The following is a 27,953-nucleotide window of genomic DNA, read 5'->3' on the forward strand; positions in this document are numbered from 1 at the left end:
CGAGGTGACTAGTGATTTCGGTTCCTCCAATGACGTGCCGCCGCCGAGACGCGTAGCAGAATTCATCTTGACCAATCACGCGCCGCACCTCTCGAGTATATAAGGCCGTGCGCAGGCCAGCCAGACTCACTATTTGCCAAGCCTCAGTTGGGTCAACATCTCCCTCTCTCTCATTTGCTCAAAGCTAACCCTTCGACGAAGAAGATGGCGAAAAGAAAAAAAGATGAGTATCGTACATTTCAGGACGAATGGGCCGAAGAATTCGCCTTTGTGGAGAGAGCAAGTTCTGCGGCGTGTCTAATTTGCAATGACAAAATTGCATCGATGAAACGGTCGAATATAAAGCGGCACTTCGACACACGCCATGCTACCTTTGCATCAAAATACCCTGCGGGAGACAGCAGAAAGAAAGCGTGCCAAGAGCTACTGAGCAAGGTGCAAGCCAGCCAGCAGCAACTCCACGTATGGACCCGGCAAGGTGACTATAATCCGCCAGCTTTGCTGGATCTTTAGCAATAGTGAGGAACGGAAAACCATTCACAGATGGCGAGTATGCTAAAACGTTCATGCTGGATGGAGCCAATGAACTTTTTGATGATCTTCCGAACAAAGACAAGATAATCAAACGGATACAAGACATGCCTCTCTCGGCAAGAACTGTTCATGATCGTACCATCATGATGGCAAACCAAGTGGAGGAAACGCAAGTGAAGGACATAAATACAGCGCCGTTCTTTTCCCTGGCTTTGGATGAGTCAACAGACGTAAGCAATTTGTCACAGTTCAGTATGATTGCAAGATATGCTGCTGGTGATACACTGCGCGAAGAAAGTCTTGCTGTTCTGCCAATAAAAGGGTCCACAAGAGGTGAGTATTTATTCAAGTCTTTCATGGAGTTCGCTCAAGAAAAAAAATCTACCTCTGGATAAACTTATCTCAGTGTGTACTGATTGTGCTCCATGTATGGTGGGGAAAAACAAAGGATTTGTGGCGCTTCTCCGTGAACATGAAAATAGACCCATCCTAAGTTTCCATTGCATTCTACACCAGGAGGCACTTTGTGCTCAGATGTGTGATGGGCAGCTTGGCGAAGTGATGTCGCTGGTCATTCGTGTGATCAACTTTATTGTTGCCCGAGCCTTAAATGGTTGCCAGTTTAAAACACTGCTGGATGAAGTTGGAAATAACTATCACGGTCTGCTTTTGCACAGCAATGTGCGTTGGTTGTCAAGAGGGAAGGTGCTTAGCCGTTTTGCGGCTTGCCTGAACGAAATCCGGACTTTCCTTGAAATGAAAGGGATTGAGCATCCTGAGCTAGCCGAAACTGAGTGGCTCCTCAAGTTTTACTATCTCGTGGATATGACTGAACATCTGAACCAGCTCAACGTGAAAATGCAAGGCATTGGAAATACAGTGTTATCCCTTCAACAAGCTGTGTTTGCTTTTGAAAACAAGCTGGAGCTCTTTATCATGGATCTTGAAACAGGTCGTTTACTACATTTTGAAAAACTGAGACAATTTAAAGATGCATGCACAGCAAGTGAGCTCACTCTAAACGTTGATCTCCACCAGTTAGCTGGCTTCACATCCAGTCTCCTACAGTCATTCAAAGCACGCTTTGGAGAATTTCGTGAGCACACTCGTCTTTTTAAGTTCATCACCCATCCAAACGAGTGTTCACTGAACACAGCCGACCTGAGTTACATTCCTGGTGTCTCCGTCAGAGATTTTGAAGCAGAAGTGGCTGACCTGAAGGCCTCAGACATGTGGGTGAATAAGTTCAAGTCACTGAATGAAGATTTGGAAAGAATCGCACGACAAAGCGGAGTTGGCGAGCAAGGACATGTGGACAGAAATGAAAAAACTTCAACCCGAAGACCAGCTGTTTATCAAAACTTGGAACGCGCTTCCTGTCACATACCTCGCACTGCAGCGTGTGAGTATTGCTGTATTGACCTTGTTTGGATCTACGTATGCATGTGAGCAGTCATTCTCACATCTTAAAAACATCAAGTCCAACCTACGATCATGTCTAATGGATGAAAGCCTCAACGCTTGCATGAAGCTTAACCTCACCAAGTACCAATCAGACTACAAAGCCATCAGCAAATCCATGCAGCACCAGAAGTCCCATTAATGGTGAGTATTATAACATTATTTAAAGGAATAAATTCAGAGGCTTATTATACTCACATTTAGTTTAATTCAGTCTTAAAATATATTATATGGCTCTCACTGAAATTGATTTCCAAATATTTTGCTTTCATGGCTCTCTGAGTCAAAAACGTTCCTGACCCCTGGTCTAGAATATGTGGTAAAAATGTCAGAGGATAAATGTAGGATTTGGAATTCCATTGAACTATTCAAAGAGTATACGAGTCGCTGTGTTTATGGGTTGTCACGCCAGCATTTGATCGCTAAACTAAGCAGTCATTTTGCGGATTAGCTTCTTGTCCTGTCGTCACCTGGATATGCAAACATAATTGCCTTTCAAAATAGTGGTACAGTTGGGTTGAAAGTCGTAAAGGATGATGAAGATGACTTGGAAAGTAGTGTTGTTAAGGTTGCAAAGCGGATTCTAAAGGAATGCAAGGAAATCACTCACGATATATCTCAGTATAGAAGGTACATAGACACAAATTTAGCAACTGATAGCGTATCAGTGACACTGCAGGATCTGTTATCTTCAGTATCCAACAAGTTAGACAATTCCTTACCCCCATCCTGATAGGAAATATAGTAACAAGTGTTGTAACAAATCACCCAACTGATCTTCAAATACCACTTGGTGTGTTACTCAGGGACTCGAGAAAGACTGTCTGCCATAGGAATGACTACAGAGTCAACTACAGTTATGACGAGTTACTCTGCTTCAAAAAGTCAGCTGCAGTTGATGCAGCAACTAAGCTCAGCCAACAAGGAATATCAGATGCAAGTTCAAATGGTATCTGATAATTTTGATGCAGACATATACTCCCCCAATGGAAAGCTGTCAACGCATTCATTAGCAATGATCATCACACAGCAAGTTCATGGAAATCAGAACCATACAGAAAAGGCTATCAGACGCCTTAAAAAGGAAGATATGTCTCAACCTACAGTAGAGGAACAGCTTAGTGATTCGTCCTTGTATACTGGTCAAAAGAAACCTGTAATGCCATATGTTCCCGTAGGGATAAAAGGATGGTTAACATAGAATTTTGTGCAGTTTTGAAGGAGCAGGAGCTAAGATATTGAAGGAAGGGTAAACAATATTGTATCGGGTCATGGTACGAAGAAGTTGTTTGTGGTACACCTCGGAGCAAATTATGTCGGGAAAGTTTACTCAGAGGTTTTGAAAAATAGATACAGGATATTGGGTATGCGGCTGAAAGCAAAGGGTTGTGAGGTCATGTTTTCTGGGATTCTCCCAAAATTAGGAAACGACGTAGAAATTATGAGCAGAGCGATAGATGTTAACCACTGGCTGGAAGAATTGTGTCAGGAGGAAGGTTTTACAGTTTAAGAGGCAGTGGGAATCATTTCAAGGACAAGGGGAGTGTTCCAGAATGATGGCTGTGTCTTAAATAAAAAGGGGGCAGCAAGGTTTTGCAGTGAGAATGGAGGAAGGGATTGAGGCTTTTTTCAGTCAGCAGAGGATGTGCAAGCCATTAAGGAAGGAACTGATGATGTAATTGTGATTAGTAAGGCCAGGCAAGAAAATACAATTTCAGGAAGGGAAAGGTTAAATATATTCTCTACCAATGCCAGTAGTTTAAATAAGAAGATGGAAGACCTTGAAGCCAAAGTACATAGCGAGGAGTATGATATAGTTGCAATAAGTGAGACATGGTTTAAGGAATAGAGCAACTGGAGGACAGGATTTGAAGACTAGAAGGTGTATCGATGTGATGGGAAGGAGAGAATAAGAGGAGGAGTTGCAATCTGGGTAATGGATAGCATTGCATCAAGAGAAAGGTCAGATCAGGTCTGGGAGCATGCGCCAGAGCAGCATGTTGCTGCGTCGAGTTTCTGCCGATACGCCAGGGGCGTATGTCTGGCCATCCCCTAGGCAGATGCCAGGCCCATCCCCATCTCCTTGAGATGCTGATCAACCTGCTGCAACCATGAGGCACGTGGTCGGCCTATTGGCCTCCTCCACTCACAAGGCTCCTTCACTGAGAGAATCGGGTGAGCAGGATCAGCGTCAGGGAAACGAGCTACATGTCCATACAGCCGCAGCTGACACTCAGACTATGCAGGTAACAAATCTCATTTGAGTCTTTCTCAGCAACCAGTCGTTGGACACCAAGTCAGACCAGCGATAGCCAAGGATTCTCCAAAGAGACCTGGGACCAAAGGAATTAAGTCTCTGTCTCAGATCCCTGGTCAGAGTCCAAGTCTCACATCCATAGAACAAGACTGTGAGCACCAAGGACCCGGAGACCCGGACTTTCTTCCTGCTGCACAGGTACCGGCAGTGCCATACTCCATGCTCCAGTGAATCCATGACTCCCCAGGCCTGACCCCAACGTCTATTGATCTCTGGCTCACAGCCAGCAGAGACATGAATATGACTGCCAAGGTAAGGGAATTTCTCTGTGACCAAAGCATCCTTGCCATAAACAGGTACAGACAAGAAAGCAGCATCCACGATGTCATTGAAAGCCTGGATCTTAGTTTTGACCCAGGAATCCCGGAATCCCAGTGGCTCTGATTCCTCATTCAGTACCTCAAGGGCCCCGGATAGGAGATCCAGTCTCCACAAAGATGACTGCATCATCTGCAAAATCAAGGTCAGAGATGTTGACATTCCCAAACGATGCACCGCAGCTTGATCTCTTCGACATCCTCCCCAGAATCCAGTCCACACAAGCGCTGAAAACTTTTGGGCCAGTACAAACCCCTGATGAACTCCAGAAGCAACTCCAGTGAAAAATCCAATCATCATTAGACCATTTTAAATCCTTTATCCCTGAGCAGGGGTCAGCTTTTTGCAGACCAATCATGGTACCCTTTCTTGTGGCAATGTTTTTACGGCCGGATGTCCTTCCTGACGCCAACGCTTTTGTCGCCTTTGGCACACAGGGATAATTACCAGTATACTGGTGCCCATTTCGCCGACCTCGGCAGGATGAAAGGCTGAGTCAACTCCCCTGATGTTAATTCAGTGGCCAGCGGGACTCGATCTCAGGAACCCGAGAATCCCAAGCCACCACCCTAACCACTAAGCCAACACCAGGCTCTTGACGAAATCCAATAACAACTGGAAATAAGTCGGAGATGGTATCACCACATCTGACAGCACAGCAAGCATCAGAGAAAAGTGCAGATATCAGGTTGATCAGTTTTGGTGGCACCCTGAAGCCCAAGAATACTCCAGGGGGCATAACGATTCACTGAATCAAACGCTTTGCAGAGATTAACATAGGATGCGAGCAGCACCTTCCAAAACTCTCGTCTGCATTCTGAGGACACGGAGGGCAAGGATACGGTCAATTGTTGACCTCTTTGGTGTTAAGCCTGACTGCTCTGGGTGCTGGTGCTCAAGTGGCGAATCCTATCAAGAATTATCTGAGTAAAAACCTTGCCCGACACTGAGAGCAGGGTCACCTCTGGGAAGTTGCTGCAGTCCTGGCGATTACCATTCCCTTTCCAGAGAGGGACAACAAGCCCCCTCTGCGAGTCAGAGCACAGAACTGCATGCAGTGACATGAGTACTGCATTTCCACCATCCTTGTGAAGTTCAGCATGGGTGCCACAGATCAAAGTTGCTTTCCCCTATTTCAACCGGTTCAGCTCAGCCTGTGTTTCCACAAACGAAGGTTGATCACAGTTGATTGGAGGGTCAGCAATAGGGAAAGTAACACCCCTGACATCCATCTCAACAGCTGGTGAATCAGCCTGGTGCAGCCGCTCAAAGTAACCGGACCATCAGGCCTTCACTTCGGACTCCTCTGTCAAGAGCCCACTTGCCCTGCGACTCTGCTCATTGGTATTCCAGTGTCACTTGAGAGACAAAATTCTTCTTCACCCTTTGCTGAGTTCCAAGACATCCACCGGCAACATCAAGGATAGTGGTTTTGAAGGCACTCCAGAACTCCACAGGATTCCCAAAAGTACCCAGATTCCGCAATTCCCCACTCAGCCTGTTTGCAAACTCCTCAGCTGCCCTCTCATCCTTGAGCTTGTCAACATCCAGCCAAGGCTGGGATGGTACCATTCTCCCGGATTTAAGCTACAACTTCAGAGTTGCGACTAAAATCCTGTTGTCAGTAATGAGGAACTGAGCACTCCGGTAGACCTTGCACTTCTGGATCGTCCTCCATTAATCATCAACGAGCACATGGTCAATCTCCTTTGCTACACCACCAGCATTGGAATACCAAGTCCAGCGATGAGCCTTTGGGTGCTGAAACCATGAACCAGCCACCTTAAGTCCATGACTTCTTGCAAAGTCAAGGAACTTAGTGCTATTCTGGTTCAGAGTTCCAGACCCATTGGGACCAACACGCATCTCATAGCGATCCCTATCAGTTCCAGTCGATGCATTGAAATCCCCCAGGACTGGAAGAGTATCTTGCTTGGGGCACTGATGAACCACAGACTCGAGCATGGCAGAGAATGCATCCTTCACAGTGAGATCACTCGCCTCAGTCGAAGCATATACAGAGATCAGGGAAACGACACCCGAGGAGTGACGAATCCTTGGTCTCATAATACGCTCGTTGACCGGTGTTACCTCAATTATCATTGGAGTCAGCTTATTGGACACAGCTACAGCAACTCCTTGGTCATGGTAACCATCAGAGCGACAAGACAAATAGTTGGTGTAACCACCCGCCATGACCTCCACACTATCCGGTCTTCGAACCTCAGAGAGTGCTGCAATACCAATGTTCAAATGCTTGAGCTCAGATGATAACAGAGACAGGTGATCATCCTCTCTTCGGGATAGAACATTCCAGGCACTTACCTGAAGGTTAACCCAAGGAGACCGCCTTCTGGTGGAAGACACCAAAGCTCCGCACCACCATGACACATACTACCGCAATCTGACCCAGGAAGGTTACCCCGTGGTTTTCCTCCTATCATCAGAGTGGGGTCCCGAAGGTTTTGCCCCAATCCCATTATCTGGTGATCTGCCCTGCGAAGGACAGGCAGCCGCACAGGAGGTACTCCTACGGAGTGGGTTTTCAGATCTCTTTGCGTTTTTTTGTGTTTTGTGGATTGAAGGGTTTTTTTACGGTTGCCAAAGTGCAAATCCTGCCACCAATCTCTAAAATAAATAACAAAAAAGTAACCCAACTGCAGGGGGACATCCACAGACACAGTTTGGCACTATAAATGGATGGCCATTGGCTCACCAGGAGATCCTCTGCCCTTTGAAAGAGAAAGGGGTGATATTATGGAGGGAATTAATGTGGAGGATTCTGTATGGAGAGAGATGAGAGATTAGAGATTGTAACAACAGTGAAATACTGGTGGGATGCTTTTATAGGGCTCTGGGCATGAAGCAAGAGGAGGAAGGAGTAGTACATGAACAATTCAGAAGGGCATGTGGTCAGGGAAGAGTATGGTTTACGGGGGATTTTAACTTGCCAGGGTTAAGGCCCGGTCACACCTTGACGTTTTAGCCAGCGATGGCAACGTGTTAAAATTTATGTAAAACGCTGGCTTACGTTGAACTTTTGATGTTTTTTTTTAAAGATTCGGACGTATTCATAGCGACTTGGTCTTATGTATAACGCATTGGTAACAACACAGAACGTTTCGTTGTGTTATAGATAACTTATACCAACGAATGCTGAACCTGTTGTCGGCCTACACAACCGATGCCCACCGATAGTCTAACTTAGGCATAGTGCGTTGCACGCATCGTCGACGATGTCGTGACGTAGCCTATTAAAAGGCTGACGCACAACGATTAAAATCATAACTGCCGTAGAAATGGAAGGGTCAACATCGCGGTCACACCTTGGCGATCTTGCCAGCGTATGCCGACATAACAAAAAGTGTGTCTAAAACGTTGGGGCACGTCGAATACGGTATGGGTAAGTTTGGTATGCGCGAGTAGAACGCTAAAGTACGCTATCATACGTCGTAGTAAGTAGAGTACGTCAAGAAATTTTAAACATGTTCAAAATTTTACGACGTACTCGGCGTATGACACACGTTCGCATGCGATGGGGATAAGTTTTACACACGATATGTGGACGCTTACACACGTCCACAAAGGCTACTTATAAGCTACTCATAAGTCGAAACACGTCGCGGTAATGTCTTTTTTACGCGAAACTTATTTCTAACTTATGTTTGACGTGCTTTGAACCAATTCTGTACGTAGTCCCAACCAACATCGACGTATGCACACGTATTCAAATGACGTCTTCCGGTCGACCAAAAAAAATAAAAGAACGCGTTTCAAACTTACAACTGCCATATGAAGACGTGTTCCCAGCGGTTTTGGGAATTGGTATATAAAAATGCTGCTCATAAAAGGGGAACCCAACAGAGTTTTCGAGTCCTTTTTGAGTCGATGTCCATGTCAGCAGTAACAGTATCAGTATCAGTATCAGTATTAGTAGTAGTTTTTTCATGTTGGCAGTAGTAGGTGAGTGTGAGGGGGAGGGTGTGGGTTATGATGGATCGTCCTTGCATCCGCGTGTCCACGAGTAGGAGACAAGTTTTCACCATTGTTCGAAGTTGTTCGTGGCTAATTTTTGATGGGACTTTTTCAACAATGAGCTATAGCTTGTTTTTACGATTTAGGTCTATTCATAATGGGCTGGACAAATGCACAATGAACTAATAATGTGCGTAGAGCGCTTTGATTACTTATAGATACGATATACCAACGAATAATTATCGTGAAGCCAGCGTTCACAAACTATGCCCAACGATAGCCTAACTTATCCATATCGTGCGGCAGTTTATCTTTGCCGGTGACGTAGGGTTTGTTATTCGTAGGCTGACACTCAACGATTTAAATGGCTACATCTCCACTATTGAAAGTAGACGTTTGCGCTCAACAATTGCATTTTTTTTTTACACCAAACGACTTTTAAACGGTACCACTCAACTATTTTCATTGTTTACAATGAACGATTTCAATTGCTGTCACTCGCCTTTGTTTTTTGATGCTGGCGCTCAGAAATTTTAATCGTTTCCATTGAACGTGCAAAATCACTCAAACCCCATTATTGAAAGTAGAGGCTTGCGCTCAACAATTCGATTTTTTTTACACTCAACGACTTTTAAACGGTACCACTCAACTATTTTCGTTGATTACGATGAACGATTTCAATTGCTGTCACTCGCCTTTGTTTTTTGATGCTGGCGCTCAGAAATTTTAATCGTTTCCATTGAACGTGCTAAATCGCTCAAACCCCACTATTGAAAGTAGACGTTTGCGCTCAACAATTCGATTTTTTTTACACTCAACGACTTTTAAACGGTACCACTCAACTATTTTCATTGTTTACAATGAACGATTTCAATTGCTGTCACTCGCCTTTGTTTTTTGATGCTTGCGCTCAGAAATTTTAATCGTTTCCATTGAACGTGCTAAATCGCTCAAACCCCACTCTTTTAAAAAGACGCTGCCGATGGACAATTGGAATCATAGGCAAGCAAGACATCGAAGTGTGAACATCCTCGTCATGCCCAAGAAAAGTTTGAAGGCTGCTGCAAATAGATGTCCTGGCCGTGGCCGTGGACGACGACGCAAGGACGATCCTTCATCACCAAAACCCTCCCCATCACGCTCAACCTCCGACGGAGAGGATGCTGGCTCCAACGCCTCTCGGGCATCGTCGGTGGCATCGATAGCTGCGTGCGACGCCTCCACAAGCCGTTGCGAAGAAGAGGGCCAAGAAGACAATGTATTGTCTCGATTTCGAAGAGGAGCAGCTCATGTGCGATTTCCTTCGCGACAATCCATGCATCTGGGACATCAAGAAGACGGACTACAGAAGGGTGGACAAGAAGGTCAAGGTCTGGGAGGATCAAGGCAAGGCCATGGGAAAGTCTGTGGAGCACCTTCAGGGGTGGTTCAAGTCCCTGCGAGACACCCACACCCGTCTCGACAGGAGCAAGAGCAGTGACGGTGCCACCGAACTGACGGAGAGGGAGCAGTGGGTGAAGGCAAACTTCGGCTTCCTCAAGCCTGTGGTCCGTCATCATCCTTTGCCCGTCAATAGTGTAAGTGTAAACACATAGTATCATGGATACTATTTTTTCCCCACATTCCTTTAATTGTACTAAAGATCTGTAAGGAAATTCTTCATATATTAATGCAAAGCATTACATTTGCCTCAAATTTTGGCATTGTCATTTAATATACACTTGTTGTAATTGCAGATAAAGAAAACCATAGCGGCACACAGCGGGGACCTCGCCGCTGCAGAGGCAGCTTGGGCAGAGCTCATGGTCCATGAAGACAGCACGCCTTCCCCTGTCCCACATTCATCCGCACAGGGCAAGGGGAAGCGTGCACACGACGATGACCAGCTGCTGCAGTCACTCGAGGAGAGGGTACACGAGTCTGGGGAACTCCTAAAAAGTCTCGCAAAACCTCAACCCGTCACAGCCACTGTAGCGTACGCCAAATACGTGCATGACATCCTGCTCAGTATGTCTAAAAACAAGTTTCGGGAGGCAAGGTCAAGCTTCAACGAGATCCTCAAAGTGCTGCTGGATGAGGACAGTGAAGAGGAAGAGTGCCCGACGGCTCACAACGTCCCTGCTCGTGTTTTCAGGCGCAAGTTTGCAGCAACAGCTAGGCACCAGCCACCCCGCCACATGTGGGGAAACAAGCCATCGACTGCGTCAGCATGGGCCTCACAGACTACCGGCGATGTGGATCCACACATGCAGCATCCGCAGTGGCAGCTGATGACGCCTCATCCCCCTCAGCATGGCTTTTTGCTTCCTCCCCCTGTGAGTACACAGCAGGCAAGCTCCGCATCTGCATCTGATGCTATAGGCTCGGCTGTGCAAGAACTGAACCAGTCCCCAAACGAGTTGGACACTAGCAGTAGGAGTAATGTCGACATCTCTGGCTTCTCAGGACTGCTGAGCTTGACCAGCGATCTGATTGTCACAAGCACCCCTTGTGTGGAGGTTAACAAACCTCCACCACCTGAGAAGAACAAGTAAATAGAGTGACAGTGTCATGGTTTACTTTTCAAGTTTGGCAAATACATTGTTTGGGCCATATTTGTGCCATTTTTTTATATACGTTTGACCACTGTACTCCTTTTCAATTTTTCCAGAGCACTGAATAAAAGTTGAGCAAACTCTTTCTATTTTTGTTGGAATTGCTTCATTAATATTTAATTCATAAACAATAATGCTAAATATGAATCCGTTAGGCGCCATCGCTGCTCGCTCTACTTTGGGAGCTGGGTGACGCCCCTTGTCCTTTTCATTTACATGGTACCAAGCTGTTTAGTACAATAAATATGTTCATCACAACCCTCTTAGTTTGCGGCCAGAAACCCGCCTTGTGGAATACTAAACATGTATCCAAAGGGACTGTAACAAATGTCAGCCATAGTGATCCCATTTGCCTATTCGCTAAAACACTTTTTATTACTAGGGTTTTGTTACACTTTCTCCTTGTTCACATTTAAAGTCGCGTCTCGCTTGCGAGCTGTGGTTCATGGAGAGCTTGGCGCTGTTCTTTTGCTTGTGAAGACAAAACCTTTACGTCACGGCTCTTTCACATACACGATCCGGATCTCCAAAAATACCACACACATATACACATTGTCACATTGAGGTTGCCTTTTGATAGTGTCTAACGTGGACTTTTAAATACATTCGGAAATTTGCTTACAAGTTTGGGGAAGTTCGTGTTACAATTAAAAAATTATTCCATTTAATATATTTAAATTGCGTAAATATACTTACAACTTAAAATTAACGGAAAACGCCATTTATGAGCGTGAGGCGACGCCACGTGACGGTTTTTTGTAGTTGTTGTTTTTTCTTTCCTTCAATTATATAAATAAATGTTTTTCCCTATTGTCCTGGAGAGGACAAAACCTTTAGGATACGGCACTTGGAGACATTTGTCCTTGTTTATTTTAAAAAGACCCCTCGGAGGTCTACTTATGGAGGTTTTTTTTGTATTTTGCACACTTCACAATAACTATACGTTTTTCGATAAAGTATTTGAGCTATTCCGAAGCAACGGAGGTGTGCAGAGCAACCATTAAATTTTGTGCACGAACGAACAACATTGCACACCATTCACCCAAGTGTCTTGAACAGCATAATGTTCTTCTTCAACATATTAACAATTTAGCATTCGTGAAGCTGTTAGAAATGTACTGGGCCATAACCTATGTCCTCCTAGCCCTTTTGGGTGGTTAAGCCTATAAATTGGCATGAAGGGGCATTGGTAGATTGCGCACAGAATCTTTTTTTTTATTTTTTTTTTTTAAGTTTTTCTTTTCGGAAAAAATTAAAGGGGTCGCTGGCAAGACGTTGATAGGACCCGTGGTGCTATATTGGAAAGAACACGATTCACACATATATTGAGCGTACGTAGCAAATTTCATAGGAATCCTTAGAGTGGTTTAGCTGTTAGGCTTGACAAAGGATTTTGGGAAAGGCAGTCATGGAAATACCCTGAAAAAGGGTGCTGGAAGAGCAGCCAATACATTATGGTGTCTTCCCTTATGTATTTGTCCTTTGTAATAAATAACAGAAACGATGTTCATTTCAAGAGGAATGTTAAATCCTCTGTGGTCCTTTATTGCATGAACTTTTGCATCTAAACACATATCTATAGCATTTTTTGTTGCCATGGAATTGAACCAGCAGGGGAGTTGACCCAGTGCTTGAGGAGATTCCTGTTTTTTTCCCATCCTTGGAGGCAGTGTTGTTACCAGTAGCTGTCTGCGTATCCTCCAAGTAGCGTCCCTCTCGCCATGCTCCTGGAACAACGTCGCATTTCCCATTGTCTTCCCGGTCAAGTTGCGGGTTGTGTAGTCCGGGGTACCTTGGAGTCAAATTATATTTTATTCACTTATAAAGCACAGCTTTTATAAAAACACGTATCCAAATGTGCTGTGCAATAACAAACAATATAATGATACATATAACATCGAAGGTAAGTCATACATTTTTCGAAGGGTACGCTAAAAAGTTCTATTGCATTCTATACTGTATAATAAATGTTATTTAAACATGGATTACCTTGTCCGCAAGAGGTTGTGCAAGATCAAGCATGCTTTCACAATGACCTGCACATTGGAGGGTTGATGCTTCATTGCACTAAGCAGAACCTGGAATCTGTTCATCAAAATGCCGAATGCATTTTCTGCCACCCTCCTTGCTCGGCTAAGCCTGTAGTTGAAGATGCGTTGGTCATTATTCATACCCCGGAAACTGTATGGCTTCATCATGGTGGTTCTTAAGGAAAACGCATCGTCGCCGACGAAGAAGTACGGTACGTCCTCGTTGTCGTGTGGAAGAGGCTCAGGGTCAGGGAAGCCAAGTGTACCGTCTTCCACGCATTCCTTCAACTCAGAGTCACTGTAAATTTGCGCATCTGATGCGGATCCGGCAACGCCGACATCTGCCCAAATGAACTTGTAGTCAGCATCTACAAGCGCCAGAACAACAATGGAGTAGAATCCTTTATAATTGTAGAAAAGTGATCCACTCCTTCGAGGACAGCGGCAGGCCACGTGCTTCCCTTCAAGTGCCCCACATGTATGGGGGAAGTTCCATCATTTGTAGAACTTGTCGGCTATGACGCGCCAACCATCAGGAGTTGTTGGGCAAACAAGTACCTCATCCACATATTCGTCAACAATAGCTTGACAGACGTCTCTTACCACTCGGGACAGGGTGTTATGAGGGACCCGCCATCCGAACTTCATCGAGCGATACTTGCATCCAGAGGCAAGGTGACGCAAAGTTAGTGCCAGCCTCATGCCAGGCTCAAGCGGAGCCCTGAAGAAGGTGTGCCGCTTTGCTATCCGTGGACCCACTCTGGCCAGCAGCTCGTCGAACATGGCTGGGGGCATGCGGAGAAAGTTGGTGAAGGCTGAATGGTCCTCCTTACGGAGTTCCACCATGAGCTGGTTATACAAACCAAAATGCCGTCGCCTCCCAATCCATGGTGTCACCCAGTGCCTTCTCCTCCGTTCACGTCTTCTTTTCTTGGTTCTATTGGCACGCAAGTGGTGCAGTGCCAAATGGATGAGGGTATGCTGATGTTGGAGGACAGGAAGGTATTGTAGTGTCATCGTTGCTGGATACTCCATCTCTCGTAATGTCATGGACATGTACTCGCTATGTAGTCCGCAACACTGACGGGTTCCTCCTGTGAAACCTCTTTTTATTTACCAGTTCCCCTAATCGCTGCCATTACATCATCATCTGGTATCAGTAGGTTTGGAACTCGTTCCTTATGTTCTGTAGTCGTCCGGCAAACGCCAAATACGTCCACATACGTCAGTATGCGCAAGAGGTGCGTTACACACAGGCGCAAAGTACGTCACTCATTGGTTTGATAAAAGCCTCTTTTGTCCTAAACAATAACTCGGCATGATTTGACGTGTAAGTAACTTTTAAGCAAGGAGTGTCGAAGTGTGTCAACGATCGCGAAGCGTGTTGGCAACTTGTCGCTGATAGGTTATAAATAAGTTTCAGGCACGCTAACCATTATACCGACGTCTTTCAGCCTATGAGTAACTTAAAAGTAACGTCTGTCGACGTGTGGCAACGATCGCGTAACGTGCCAACAACACGTTAATCACAGGTTAGAAATAAGTTTCGGGTACGCAAAACATTACGCCGGCGTGTCTCAACTTATGATTAACTTACAAGTAGCATGTGTTGATGTCTGTCAACGATCGCAGACCGTGCATACAACTTGTGACCAGCGTAGCGGAACGTGTGCGTCATACGCCGGCATACGTCGTGAAATTTCAAGCATGAAAAAATTTGAAGACAACCAAAAAGTACAACGTATAAAGCCAACGTACAACGACGTATGGCAGTGTTTTTCAGCGTGCTCTCAATGTTATCAAAACTTACCCATAACGTATTCAACGTGTGCCAGCGTTTTAGAAAAAAAAATTCAAAAATCGGCATACGTTGGCTAAAACGTCAAGGTGTGACCGGGCCTTTAAATAAAACTCATATTTCCAATAGAGATTATACACAAGCTAAAGAGGTTTCAGAGAAGTTTAATATAAAGAATCTTGGAGAATATCATGATTTGTATCTTAAAACTGATGTATTGTTATTGGTTGATGTGTTTGAAACTTTTAGAACAGTCTGTCATAATAAAAATTCTTATGGATTCGACCCCGTTCACTATTACACAGCCCCGGGCTTGTCTTGGAGTGCCATGTTAAAAATGACAAAACAAAATTTGGAATTAATCAGTGATATAGATATGCTTTTAATGATAGAGAAGGCTAAAAGAGGAGGAATATCTCAAGTATGTTCCAAGAGATATGCTAAAGCAAATAACAAATATCTTCCTGATTATAATAAGAATGAGGACAACTCTTACCTGATGTAGTATGATGCTAACAATTTGTATGGGTGGGCTATGTCTCAATCTTTACCTTATGGAAAATTTAAATGGGTTAAAGAAAATCATTATGAAAAAGTTTTACTTGACATTGTAATCTCCTCTCAAAAATAATTGGATGAAGCTGAAGTTGGATATTATTTTGAGGTTGATTTAAAATATCCAGAAGAACTTCATAACAAACATAAAGACCTACCTTATGCCCCTGATAAAGAAAGTCCAAGAAAAGAATGGTTAAGTGATTACCAACAGTCATTTAATATAAAAGGTAAATTTCCAGAAAAATTACTTACAACATTAAATGATAAAGAAAGTTATGTTTTACATCAAAAGGAACTTGAGACAATATTTATCTGCTGGGTTGAGAGTGAGGAAAATTCATCAAATTTTGAAATTTAAACAAAGTCATTGGTTAAAGAAATATATTGATTTTAATACAAAAAGGAGAACAGAAGCAAGAACAGATTTTGAGAAGGACTTTTATAAATTAATGAATAATGCTGTATTTGGAAAGACTATGGAAAATGTTAGGAATCGACAAAACATAAGACTTTCTACATCTTGGAAACAGGCTTCAAAGTTAATTAATAGACCAAGTTTTGAATGAGCGGAGGTGTTTTCAGAGAACTTTTGTGCTATTCATTTGAAAAAAAGAGAGTATTGAAATGGATCAACCGATTTATATAGGAACATCAATTCTTGACTTATCAAAGTCGTTAATGCATGACTATTACTATAATAATTTAAAATTAAAGTATAAGGATAATGTGTCATTGTTATATATGGATACAGATCGTTTTATATTAGAAATTAAGACAAGTGATGGAAATGAGGATATGATCGATAATATTGATATGTATGATACAAGTAATTATAAGTCTGATCGTATGTTGTTTTCATTAAGGAATAAAAAGGTTATTGGTAAGTTTAAGGATGAGTTGGGGGGAAAGGTCATGAGTGAATTTGTGGGTTTGAGATCAGTCTTAGGCTTTTACATATATTGATAATAATAACATTGAAAGATGTGATTTTGGACCCTGAGACAATTTAACGTGAGCTGAATGGGAAAAAATCATTCTACTGTTTTGTCCTGATTGACCTCGAGTCAGAAAGGTTTCCCAATACATTTCTATGGGATTTTTTTTTTAGGTCTTGAGACAATTTAACATGAGCTTGTATGGGAGAGAGAGAAAATCATTCTCCTGTTTTAACCGAATTAGCCTTGAGTCAGAAACGTTAGCCTATACATTTCTCTTGGGGGGGGGGGGGAATCCATCTCCTGTTTTGAGATTTTCAGGGTTTAATTCATAGAGTTTACCCCGTTTTCCCCATTCATTTGCATGGATGCCTCAGAAACCCCATTATTCCTCTACTCATATGTGAGATTGTTTGTTCCTTTTACATTTCCAAACCCTTGGCCCAATTTCCCCGAATGTTTCTGTCTAATTATTTTCACACGTGGAAGGTGAACGTTACAACAAGAAGAAAAAAACATTTCGATTCTTCATTAAGTTGATATAAAAACATAAAATTATGGCGCTTTGTGCAATCGAGCTTCGTCTGGTCCGGTATCCCCTCGGTGGGGAGAGGGATATAACTCTGCTTGCCTCTCCATTTTTAAAGGTGATTCCCAGTCATCCAACACAAAACATTTTCACATTTGAAATAGTTTGTAACCAAATGTTATGAAAACAATATTTTGTAGTCTTTTAAAAACATGAGAAATCATTACATGTTTAAAACTTTTTTTTTAAAACATTTTGACATTTACAATTTTTGTAATTTCTCACATAACGTTTTTTAAATGTTATTAAAATAATGTTACATTATTCGGTAACTTTTTAATGATGTTTTAAAAACTCTTTCACAATGTTAGGCACAATGTTTTTTTATGATGTAATGACATTATTTTGTTGCTCGGATGCTCTGTCGGAAATCGAACCAATTCCATTTAAATATGTCTATTCCACATGCAGAATGGGAATTAACATGTAAACGGTCCACAGTCTCTGCGGGACTACAATGTGTGAGGAGTTGTCACATGATCCACCATCCTGCACGGCTTTAAACAAGGAAATTAGCTCATTTGGCCCATCATTGCTGTGTTGCACTCCCGAATTAATTTTTGTTCCAGCTTTAAACAACAATCTTCACGATGCTTTTGGAAAATGTAAACAACCTGATTTTGATCAGGTGACGCAACATGGATTTTTATATAGGCAACATCTGTACGAATGAAAATTATAAAATGAAATGTAAACATCAAAGGTAGAAGATTATCATTCGTGCAGTTTTGACAATATTATTCCATCATCGCTTTTACCTGACACATAATCTAATTAAAAAAATTAATAAATGAAAGCAATTACATTGAGTAACTGTTTTTATTGTACCATTTTTATTATTACTGCATTCGTATGAGTACATGTAAACTCTCCGCAAGCAGTACTGCCTCTTGATCCGTTCACAAGTACTTTCAAAAGTGCCATCACAAACGATGAAATATACTCTTCATTGTTTTCTGGACAACTGAAGCATTAATATTCAGCAGACAATTTATTTTGGGCAAAAATGCAGCATTAACTTCACATATGCAGTTTTGCCAACCTTATTGTCCTCACGAGAGATGAGGGTATGTGCAATTGAGTCCGTTTGTCTGTTTGGTCTGGTCTGGTCTGTCTGTCTGTCTGTCTGCACACAACGTGAGTACGGGTTTTTCTCTGCAACCGCTTGTCGGATTGAGACGAAATTTTCACCATCGGAGCGACGACTCATGTAGAATGTTTTAATAATTATGACGTCATAGGTCATGTGGTGTGTCAGCCATGTTGGAAAAAAAGGAAACATTTCGGACTTTTTACATCTCCGAAACCACACAAAGGAAAAAAATTGAAACTTGGCAAATGGCAAGTACCCCTCATGGGGGAATAAGTTAGATTTTTGGATGATGTCATAGGTGCCTTCATTATGACATCATAATTGCATACGTAGAACGTTACTTCCGATCGGTATTAAAGGTTTTGATGGTCATCTTGGAAATAAATTGGTCGACAGAAAAAATATATATATATGACGTCATCGGTCACCTGGTTCGGCAGCCATATATATATATATATATATATATATATATATATATATATATATATATATATATATATATATATATATATATATATATATATATATATATATATATATATATATATATATATATATATATATATATATATATATATATATATATATATATATATATATATATATATATATAATATTTTTTTTTTTTTTTTTTTTTAACCATCAAAATTCTTCTTCTCTGAAAGGGCTGAACTGATTGAGGCAAAACTTTACAGACAGCTCTGACCACCTATCCATGAGGAACAAAACGTTCCCACCTATAACGTTAAAGGTCACATGATTTTGCAGCCTTATTGTATTTATCCTAAAACCTTCAAACATCTTGCTCTACGGAAAGGCTAGACATATCGAAAGAAAAGCTTCACACTTTCTCCAAGCCTTGGGGATACCAGGGTGTTCACCAATAATTGAAAGGTCACATTGTCTGGCAGCCATATTGGATTGAAAAAAAATCTTTAAAAAATTATTTCTCTTGAACTGTGTCATCGATCGACATGAAACTTCACAGTTCTGATCGAGTAGTGGAAGGGAATATGTTGTAGAATTATATACATTTTTGATTTTTTTTTGAATAAGACACTTGGCTGTGCCTGGATGGGTTTGAGAGTCGAGGAGTAACAGCTGAAACCCGAATCCTATCCAGGTTCCTCCTGATGACTTAATCTTTGCTTTTTGCTTGTTCGGGTTCCTGCTGATTACTCCATTGCAGGACTGTACCTATTTGGTCTTCCAGTTGATTACAATTTAATTTATTTTAATTCCATTCTAAATTCAATCGAATGATAATTTTTTAAAACGTCATGGGTCAGGGTCAAGTGTCCGATCAAAGTGGGATGTCTTGGGACCCGGTCATCACTGTTATAAAGTTATATAAATCAGCAGTTATAAAGTGGCAGTTCTAATTATGTCTCTTATTAATTACATCACACACTAGTTCAGAACCCACACAAAACAAGTCCTGGCGAGGGTCTGCAATCTCCGATTGCTCTTTTTCTTGTTGCCTATTGTTACAAAATTATTACATGGATGATCATCTCAAGTAAACAACCACCTCAATAAATTGTTAATGAAATGGAAGACCAAGAAGGAACTCACAGAAGTAAAGAGCAACGATGGAGTCATCAGAAGGAACCTGAATAGGATATCGGGTTTCAGTGGCCACTCCACTACCCTTGAAACCATTCAAGCGCAACCAAGTGAGTCTTCCAGAAACATTCACTTCTCCTAAGAGAGATAGATAATGAAAGAGAGGAATAGAGAGTAAAAGATAAAAGAGAAGAAAAAGCAAGAGTTAGAATGAATAAAGAGAAATGTGAAAACAGTAGAAAGAAGTGTGGAGGGAACAAAGAACGAAGATGTCGGGAAGAACATGGGCAGATAGATTTCAGCAATTACTCACCAGGCTCAAACGCAGCAACATGTACAAACTACCAGAGGTCTGTTAAATTAATTCCCAGTTATAACACGAGACTTTCAAAATGACTCAATCTGCCACAGAATGCTTTGCAAGCATGTGCAGAAATCTCTCGCAATGGTGGCTATTGGAGCATGCTGAAATATATCAGACTTGCGAGATAAGGTTTGTGACTTAACAATGCCTCACAAAGCTTATAAAAGAAGTCAAAAGCATTTGGACAAGTCCCCAAGAAAAATGGGTGTGCTTCTGCACAACAAAAGAGTTGGAGAACTGTCTCAGCTCACCGACAGTGCTGACATGTTACAGCTGAGCGTATTGCACTCCTGACGATATGGACTGGTGCGAGGCCTGAATATCTGTGAACTACGCGTTTCACACAAATCCTCGAGTATCGCTGCCAGTGAGTCGACTTTGAAGCTTGTGGGAATGCCTCCTCTGATCAAGACAGGTTTAATGATTTCTTTATTGGACGTCTGCAATTGGAAAGACAATGCTGTGCATCATACCAACAAAGTAATGGCAACCAACTCTTTGACAAAGGACATCTTCGCAACATGAAAAGTACCAGGCAGACTTCACTCAGGTATCTGGTATCACCGTATCTGGTTTGGATGCTTCGTACCAGCGATGGGAAGGTCAAATCTGGGGTTTATTGATGTACAGGTTGTTTAAAAATCAACATTTTAAAAATTATGATATTTACTATTAATAATGTTGGGGGAGGGGAGTGGGTGAGAGCTGTGAGGGTTGTGATAAATATTTTGTTTTCTTTTGTTCTGTGGCAACAAGATATTTGCATCTATTGCTAAAAAGAGAAGTGTGTGTGTATGTGTATGTGTATATGTGTGTGTATATGTGTGTATGTGTATGTGTATGTGTATGTGTATGTGTATGTGTATGTGTATGTGTATGTCTATGTGTATGTGTATGTGTATGTGTATGTGTATGTGTATGTGTATGTGTATGTGTATGTGTATGTGTATGTGTATGTGTATGTGTATGTGTATGTGTATGTGTATGTGTATGTGTATGTGTATGTGTATGTGTATGTGTATGTGTATGTGTATGTGTATGTGTATGTGTATGTGTGTGTGTGTGTGTGTGTGTGTGTGTGTGTGTGTGTTGCTTTCTGTTTCTTCCTTGCAAAACCGACACTTGTCTGATTGACTCAATGCCACCATTTTCTTCAAGCCATTCATGTGGTCTCCCTGGTCTTGGGCATTTATTATGATGTGTCTCTTTTCCAGTTGAGGTGACCTCTTCTTAGTCATTCCTTTGAGCCTTCTTTGTCTATTCGCAGTCTGTGTAACTCTTTACATACATATATATATATATATATATATATATATATATATATATATATATATATATATATATATATATATATATATATATATATATATCTTCCTGCTCTTTTATCGTTTTCCCAATTGTTGGTGTATATCTGTTGGTATTTCATTTTATATTTTGCTTTTGTCTGTTTTTTGCAGTCACTGGGGTTGTATTCGTTACAGTTTCAGTTTCTTGTATGACATCTTCGATTCGCAGCTGTCTTTGGAAATTTTTTGCTCGGTGGGTTAGGGATACCTTGTCTGGTTTGTTGTCTTAGTGTTTGCTTCCAAATTGGATTCAGTAGTCTGGTAAACTTTTTAAGGATTCAGCCAATCCTACAGTTGTCATTCTGTGCACTTGGTTGAGCTCCATCAGGCCGCGACCCCGTTCTCGTCTCGGTAGATACATTCTCAGGATACATTGATTTTCGTAAAGCATTTTGTGGATATAGTGAAAAGTTTCCTTGTTTTGATATCTAGTTTGTTGATCACCTCCACCACCAAAAGGGGGCGGAGGTTATGTTTTCACCCGTCTGTCTGTCTTGTCTGTTCGTCTGTGAACAGGATATCTCAAAAGGTTGTGGACAGATTCAGACGAAATTTAGTGGACACGTTGGGTGTGCGACATGGTGAAATTGCTTTGATTTTGTTGAAGATCTGGATATGGCTACCAGAATTTTTAAGTGATAAGGCAAAAACCGAAAGATATATAGCACGATATCTCAAAAGTTGTGGAAAGATTCAGATGCAATTTGGTGGACGTGTTTGGTTTGTGAGAAGGACTAATTGATTTGAATTGGGTGAAGATCCAATAATTTTTTTAATTTTGTCAGTGATTCTTTGCCATTGAGAGATTGGGCCAAAAACGATATATAGCAAGATATTTTAAAAAGTTTTGGACCAGTTAGAACAAAGCTAGATGGACTAGTTGGTTAGGTAAGAAAAACAAGCAGATTAGATTTTGGTTCAGGTCTGGATCCAGATCTGCCCGATCATTGGGACACAAAACGTAAACTGTTCAGCCTGGCAGAGGTATGGGCTCGACTAAATTCCGTTATAATTTCTTATTGTGACCACTTTTTTCTTCCACAGCTGTCCTGGAATACTGAAACTGTGGGTTGGTTTATAGCTTTGATTCTCTTTCTTGGGGAGAGGTATGTTTTCAGGCCCATCCTCATTCTCCATCGGTTTTCTTTGGTAATTAGTTTGCACTTTTTGTTTTTAATGACACATTTGATGGCCCTCTTCTAATCCGAGGGTTTTTGGAAGGTCCTCAGAAGAGGGCTGGGCCACCTAAAATGAGGTGCAGCCAACATGGTGTGCTATTTTTGGTTTGACCTTGTGGGTACCTTCTGTAGGACCCGAGGAACAAACTAGGCAGGGTATAACCCATGAAATTTCTTTGCTCAAAGTCCAGAAATGTAAATCCAAGATGGCTCCCACTCGATTTATCAGAAAAATATCATAATTTTGGTTATAAATCAGTACAAAAGATGCATAAAACCTTCAAAAAAATACAGGAGTGATGTGTCTGCACGTACTTGTATGATATGAATACTATGCCCATCCATGTAAACATGTGTAAAATTGGATGTATGCCAATGTAAAACACTGTTTGCTTGTTTTTGCAGATCTAAGATGGACAGTCCTCGATGATGTGGGAGCGCATCTCTCAAACATGACAACAAACATGGTGCCGAGAGAAAGTTGGAACAAATCAAGCACTCCCTGTGCATTATACGCCAAGGAAAAGATACAAATCGGAGAACCTGCCCCATGGTACACATCACAATGGAAGGAAGGTGCAACGAAACAGCTGAATGGTTACACACAACAGCTAAGCAAGAAAACTGGTTGCACGTTAAGACCCGAAATGGCACAAAAAATTGCAGGAGCAGGTACTTGTTCAAAAAGAGTGTCATCCTTGCCATAAAAAGGAGGATGTGAAATGCATCATCGAATCGGGAAACCGATGAAGGTACAGGCAGCACACCTCGAGCTTCTCAAGCAACAACAAGGTCTAGGTTCTCTCAATATGAAACAAAGACGATGTGTGATATTTGCAACAAAATTTGGCACAAAGGACATAGGCATTCCAGTAAAATCACAACTAAAAATAGAGCAGAAAATATAAAGGAAGGTGCAGAAACTGAACCGTCAAGATGTAGTGCTATGAATTCCTGGGAAAAGTCATGACACGTCTTCTAATGATATCTGTTACCATAAACACTCCGGTGTGGGATGTATTCAACAATACGAGGGTACACACAGGAAAGAATGAAATAAATAATCTCTATGACCAAGCATTCTTGACATGAGTGAAGCAAGTGGTTGAACTGTTATTTCACAAGTCTCAAGCTCAGGGAAGAAAAAGGGTGTGCGTATACCAGAGACTACGACTGCTGGCTATCACCGCGTCTTCACAGTGGATACTCTTGTCGGGAGGACGTTTCAATTGCACATCAGCAATGATTATCGAGATACCTCAAACCAGCATAGATTGGTATTTCAGAAATGGCTGTCTGCATGAAAACGACTGCAACTCGGTCCAACACACCTTGACAGAAGTTTCCAACCCATTCGTACCTGTGTTATGTATGTCCTACCTAAGAAGGACCGACAGAAATCACAACCACTGGCAAATATTCCAACACTTGACAGTTTCCAAAAGGAAACTGATAACCATGCAAACAATGTTCTCCTTGTGTGCAAACCTGGTGGACTTGCCAGAACATCAGACCTAATTGATGCGTCGGTCAACGAGGGTGTTGGACTGACAGGGTTCACCTGCATAATACGTGCAAGACGATCTGATAATTGTGAAATAACAGTTCATCCACTTGCTTCACGAGTGCCAACAATGCTTGGTCATGGAGTTTAGCGATTTCACACTTTCCTCTGGGTGCCCATGTTTGCTGTCATGTTTGAGAGATGCGCTCCCCCACATCGTAGAGGACTATCCATCTTACATCTGCAAAACAAGCAAACAGTATTTCAGATTGGCATACATACAATTTTACACATGCTTACATGGATGGGCATAGTATTCATATCATACAAGCATTTATTTATTTATTGGAAGGTTTTATGTCTTTTCGACCGATCGATGACCAAAAATTGTGATTTTTCAGGCAAACTAGATGGTGTCCATCTTCGATTTACAGGTTTTGCTTGCAATAACTATAATGACATGTTGACAGAGTATGCGCAGGAAATGTAGGTGATATTTTTATGTGACTTGTGTAATGGTACATGACCAAAATAGTGATTTCTGATAAGTCTAACGGGGGCCATCTTGGATTTACTTCTTTCTTTTTTTTACATACATTGTCGAGGCTCATATGAGACCTAACACACAACGCACAGCAAGGGGGGCATGAGACAAGAGGGGCGGGAGTGGGAAGGACAAAACAGTGGGGAACAGAGACAGGAGATCTGTGGAAGGGAGACGGATGGGGCGGGGAACATGGGTATACAAGATGGACACTACAGGGACTTTCAGGAAGGAAGGCAGGGAATTGGAAGAAGGTGGATTAATGGGCATAGAAAAGATCGAGGATTTGGATGGGGGAAAATAAATTTCTGGACTTTGAGCAAAAATTTGCAATGGTTATACCTGCCAAATTTGTTACGAGGGTCCTATCGAAGGTACTCACAGGCTCAAACCCAAATTAGCATGCCATGTCGGGTGCACTGATGTTAGCCCCCTGGGTACAATGCTTGTTGACTCGCTCTTGTATTGGTGTAGTTTGGTCAATTTTTATGACGTCCATTATTTTCAATCTACCTTGTACGAATGTGCACTCGGCATGCTTCTCTCGACCAAATCCCATTTGAACGTCGTTGAAGTACAGTATACCATTTCTGGTTTTACAGTTTTCGAGTTTGGCCTTATTTAGTAGTAGGTGGTCTATTGTTCGTCACATTCTCTCTTGCATTCATTCTGTTCTGCCTCAAGGCCTCGGTGTCGTGTTAGGTGGTGGTACATCGTTTCTGTGATGATTCCCATCAGGAGTTTGTGTGTTGTTGGTAGTAGACATGTTATTGGTCTGTACTCGTGAGGTCGTTGGGTTTCTTCAGATTTTGCGATGAGGAAGGTGTTACCTTCTGTAAGCTATTCATCCAATACCTCCTCCTCCCCTTGGATAAGTTTGTTCAATGCTTGAGCATAGTGATTGTGGAGAGCACGAGTTGCTTAGCCATAAGTTTGGAATTCCATCTTGGTCTGGGCTTTTAAACTTTGGCATTTTTGCTCGTTGTTGTATTTTTTTCTCTCTCCCTCTCTCTCTTCATCAGATATCACTGCAGAAATTTCCTTCAGATGTTCTTTTTCTTCCACGTTTTGGAACCAATCTGCCTCTTTGTTGTGTTTTTTTAGGGTCCTCGTATATTCCTTTCCAGAAATTTTCAACTTTATCTTTCTCGGTGAGGGGGGGGGTGGGGGTGGCGGGGAGGGATGAGGACTTCATACATCTTGCTTTCATTTCCCTAGTTGTTATTTTATTCAATTTTCCTTGCTATCACTTCTACTTTGAGTTTGCTTTCAGCAACCGTTACACCTCAGTCCTGGTTTCAAATTTTATATTTTTTTTTTAGGAGAATTTGGACTCTCCTCATGAGTTTTGGGTTTCAATTTGAATTTTGGGTTTTGGGTTTCAATCGCTCTATTTGGCCCGTGTCCTTTCTCAGCTGAGGTCGGGGATCTATCAATGTGGGCTCACAGCTGAGGTCGGGGTTCTATTAATGTGGGCTCACAGGTGAGGTCGGGGATCTATTAATGTGGGCTCACAGGTGAGGTTAACCAACTGTTTAGAGACATCCTGGGCTCAAATCCCACTATTTTGTACTTGTCTCTGTTCCCCACTATTTTGTACTTCCCTCTTCCACCCTTTTTGTCTCCTGCCTTGTTATATGTTTCTGTGTATTAGCTGTTACACGAGCCTCGTTATGGCATATATGTTTAAAAAAAAAAAAAGGTCGAAACCTCGATAAAGAACAGAGTAGAGCTCCGTAATGATCCATGCACTCGGAAAATCTATCAATCACTTAAAAGTTACAAAAAGGTTCTTACTTGAGGTCATCAACTCTTTTGAGACTTACGATTGAAATAAAGTTAAGTACATTGTGCTGTATCATTTACAATATCTTATGACATCATCAAAAAACATACTTATTCCCCCATGAGTACTTGCTTGGTGCCAAGTTTCAATTTTTTCCATGGAGCGGTTTCGGAGATGAAGGGGTCCAAAGTTTTCCCTTTTTTCCAACATGGCTGCCACACCACGTGACCTATGACATTATAATTATCGTTAAAACATTCTACACGAGTCGACGGACCAAATCTGAAAATTTTGCGTCAATCAGATAAGCGGTTGCAGAAAAAAAAAATAACAGGAAATTAGCATGGACGGATGGACAATCCAAAAACACCATGCCTCTGGTGACTGCCAGTGGAGGCATTAAAAAAAAAGTGTGTGTGCATGTGTGTGTCAGTGTGTGTCAGTGTGTGTCAAACAATTTAATCAATATTAGATAGTGTCAAGCAAACAGTTTTTTTCGTTAAATAAAGTTGTAATTGTCAAATGAAATTCAACAATTGTCCATTGACATTGACTGCAAGTTTTGCAGGTACTTATCTCCAATCTCCAGTTGATGCACCACTGAAACGTGCACAGTGGATATTGTACACAAAGTACTCGATTACATCATTACAAAGTGCTCTCATGAGCATTGTTTAAGATATGTAAAAAGAAGAACACAAATAATGTTTTCGGAATGTTACAGGAAGGTATAAAGTTGATCATCAGAAACATGTGGAAGGAATCAAACCCTTACATTTATATTCCTTAGATAAAGCCATATGTTCAAACGTTGTGACAATTGCTAGTCATTGATTATTCTTACACTCAGTCATCTTGAGCTCCTCCACCTCATTTGGCTGCACCCCAATCTCCATCACCTGGGTGTCTTGGCTGCTGCCTTCTGTCTCATCACCGTCTTCTTGACGTCGTTTGCTTGTGGCCCTGGAGGAGATATGCTCAGCCAGGACAGTCTCCAAGTAACGCTGCATGAAGGTGGTTTTGAAGCGAGGGTGAAAGCCTTTGGCTAGGTACAGGTACAGCAGTGGGTTTAGGCACGCGTGTGAGTTTGAGATGCCGAGCAAAATGAGCGTCGCCTGGTACAGTCGGACAGAGTGTTCGAACGTATGGTGCTGGGTGATTAGAAGCCCAGCACTGATGAGGTGTACGAGGAAGAAAGGCAGCCAACAAATGCAGAATGTCACGACAATGAGAACCACGAGGCGGGTGGCGCGGGCTGCGGCTTGGGCGACACTGGCATCGTTTCGAGCCAATGCAGAGGACCTGGCCTGCCGAACGTGTCTCGCAACCCCGTGGTAACACACGCTCATAACAGTAAATGGTATGATGAAATAGATGGCGAATGTGACAAAGGCGTGTGATGCAATGAAGTGGGTGATGTTAATGACATCCATGTGCTCATGCAGGTTCTGTGAAAAAAAAAA

The 27,953-nt window shown here is 42.0% G+C and overlaps 2 protein-coding genes across 7 annotated transcripts in view; one reads left to right on the forward strand and one right to left on the reverse strand.

Moving 5' to 3' along the window:
• Nucleotides 1–119: 119 nt before the first annotated feature.
• LOC147025828 (uncharacterized) lies at nucleotides 120–23,196 on the forward strand. Of its 3 annotated transcripts, XM_085880675.1 has the most exons (3): nucleotides 121–2,139; nucleotides 9,579–10,182; nucleotides 10,342–11,284. In XM_085880675.1, the coding sequence occupies exons 2-3, from the start codon at nucleotides 9,862–9,864 to the stop codon at nucleotides 11,137–11,139; spliced, it is 1,119 nt and encodes a 372-aa protein (XP_085736801.1). In that variant the 5' UTR covers nucleotides 121–2,139; nucleotides 9,579–9,861; the 3' UTR covers nucleotides 11,140–11,284. The 3 variants fall into 3 exon arrangements, 2 of the variants coding, with proteins under 2 accessions (XP_085736801.1, XP_085736802.1); XR_015058020.1 differs by lacking the exons at nucleotides 9,579–10,182; nucleotides 10,342–11,284 and adding an exon at nucleotides 23,062–23,196 and having other exon boundaries at nucleotides 120–2,139; XM_085880676.1 differs by lacking the exon at nucleotides 121–2,139 and having other exon boundaries at nucleotides 5,592–10,182.
• The window catches only part of LOC147025829 (chemerin-like receptor 2), a 31,859-nt gene continuing 16,414 nt past the window's right edge, over nucleotides 12,509–27,953 (reverse strand). The window contains exons 3-4 of one of the 4 annotated variants that reach the window (XM_085880672.1): nucleotides 27,335–27,938; nucleotides 12,509–12,991 (exon numbers count right to left, since the gene is read on the reverse strand). In XM_085880672.1, the coding sequence (XP_085736798.1) occupies nucleotides 12,606–12,991; nucleotides 27,335–27,938 (990 nt within the window). In that variant the 3' untranslated portion in view covers nucleotides 12,509–12,605. Of the gene's footprint in view, nucleotides 12,992–21,408; nucleotides 27,939–27,953 lie in introns of those variants that run through there. The other 3 variants (XM_085880671.1, XM_085880673.1, XM_085880674.1) reach the window with 3 other exon arrangements.

Source organism: Eptatretus burgeri, chromosome 5, assembly GCF_056783735.1.
Source record: "Eptatretus burgeri isolate ZD-2024b chromosome 5, Ebu_testis_v1, whole genome shotgun sequence".
NCBI classification, from domain to species: domain Eukaryota; kingdom Metazoa; phylum Chordata; class Myxini; order Myxiniformes; family Myxinidae; genus Eptatretus; species Eptatretus burgeri.